General features: G+C 78.4%; 1 protein-coding gene across 1 annotated transcript; it reads right to left on the bottom strand.

Annotated features, from left to right (window-relative positions):
- Positions 1–19: 19 nt before the first annotated feature.
- On the bottom strand, positions 20–650 carry LOC121365345 (intercellular adhesion molecule 5-like; the record flags this gene model as incomplete). Its single annotated transcript, XM_041489444.1, has 1 exon — positions 20–650. A coding segment is annotated over one exon (631 nt), but the record flags the coding sequence as incomplete, so codon positions are not given.
- Positions 651–654: the final 4 nt, after the last annotated feature.

Below are 654 nucleotides of genomic sequence, written 5' to 3'. Positions count from 1 at the left end.
GCCCCCCGGCCGCGCTCACCGTCCACCCGCACGGCCACGCTGGCGGCGCGCCGGCCGTGCCGGTTGCTCGCCGTGCAGGTGTAGAGGCCCCGGTTGGCCGTGGTGGCCCCGGTGACCGTCACCGAGCGGTTGTCGGCGGCCAGGCGCGCGTTGGGGGCGGGGGGCAGCGCCCAGCTGTAGGTGGGCGCCGGGACCCCCTCGGCGCCGCAGTCCACGGTGAAGCCGCTGCCGCGGGTGACGTTGGCGGAGGGCAGGACGCGCAGGGTGACAGCGGCGGGGCCGTCTGCACCGGGGGGGAAAACCGCCGCTGCTGAGGGCGCCCCGGAGCCCCGGGGTGCCCCCCAAAATCGCCCCCCGCACTCACACTCCACGGCCACGGTGACGTTGCGGACGGCGGAGCCGTGTGCGTTGCTGGCCCGGCACTGGTAGGTGCCCGCGTGGGCGCGGGTGACATTGGGGGTGGCCCGCGGCGGCTCCTGGCCGTCGCCCGGCTCGGTGGCGTTGGCGGGGTCGCCCAGCTTGGCGCAGGTGACGCGGGGCGGGGGGTTCCCGGTGGCGGCGCAGCCCAGCTCGGCCGGGGTCCCCTCCAGCCACCGCCGCCGCTCGGGGCAGCCGCGCTCGCCGAGGCTCGGCTGGTCTGGAAACGGGGGGAGG

Source organism: Pyrgilauda ruficollis, unplaced genomic scaffold, assembly GCF_017590135.1.
Source record: "Pyrgilauda ruficollis isolate IOZ18807 unplaced genomic scaffold, ASM1759013v1 scaffold9334, whole genome shotgun sequence".
Lineage (NCBI taxonomy): Eukaryota > Metazoa > Chordata > Aves > Passeriformes > Passeridae > Pyrgilauda > Pyrgilauda ruficollis.
The sequence above is the reverse complement of the archived record's forward strand: the minus strand, read 5'-3'. Positions and strand labels throughout refer to the sequence as shown.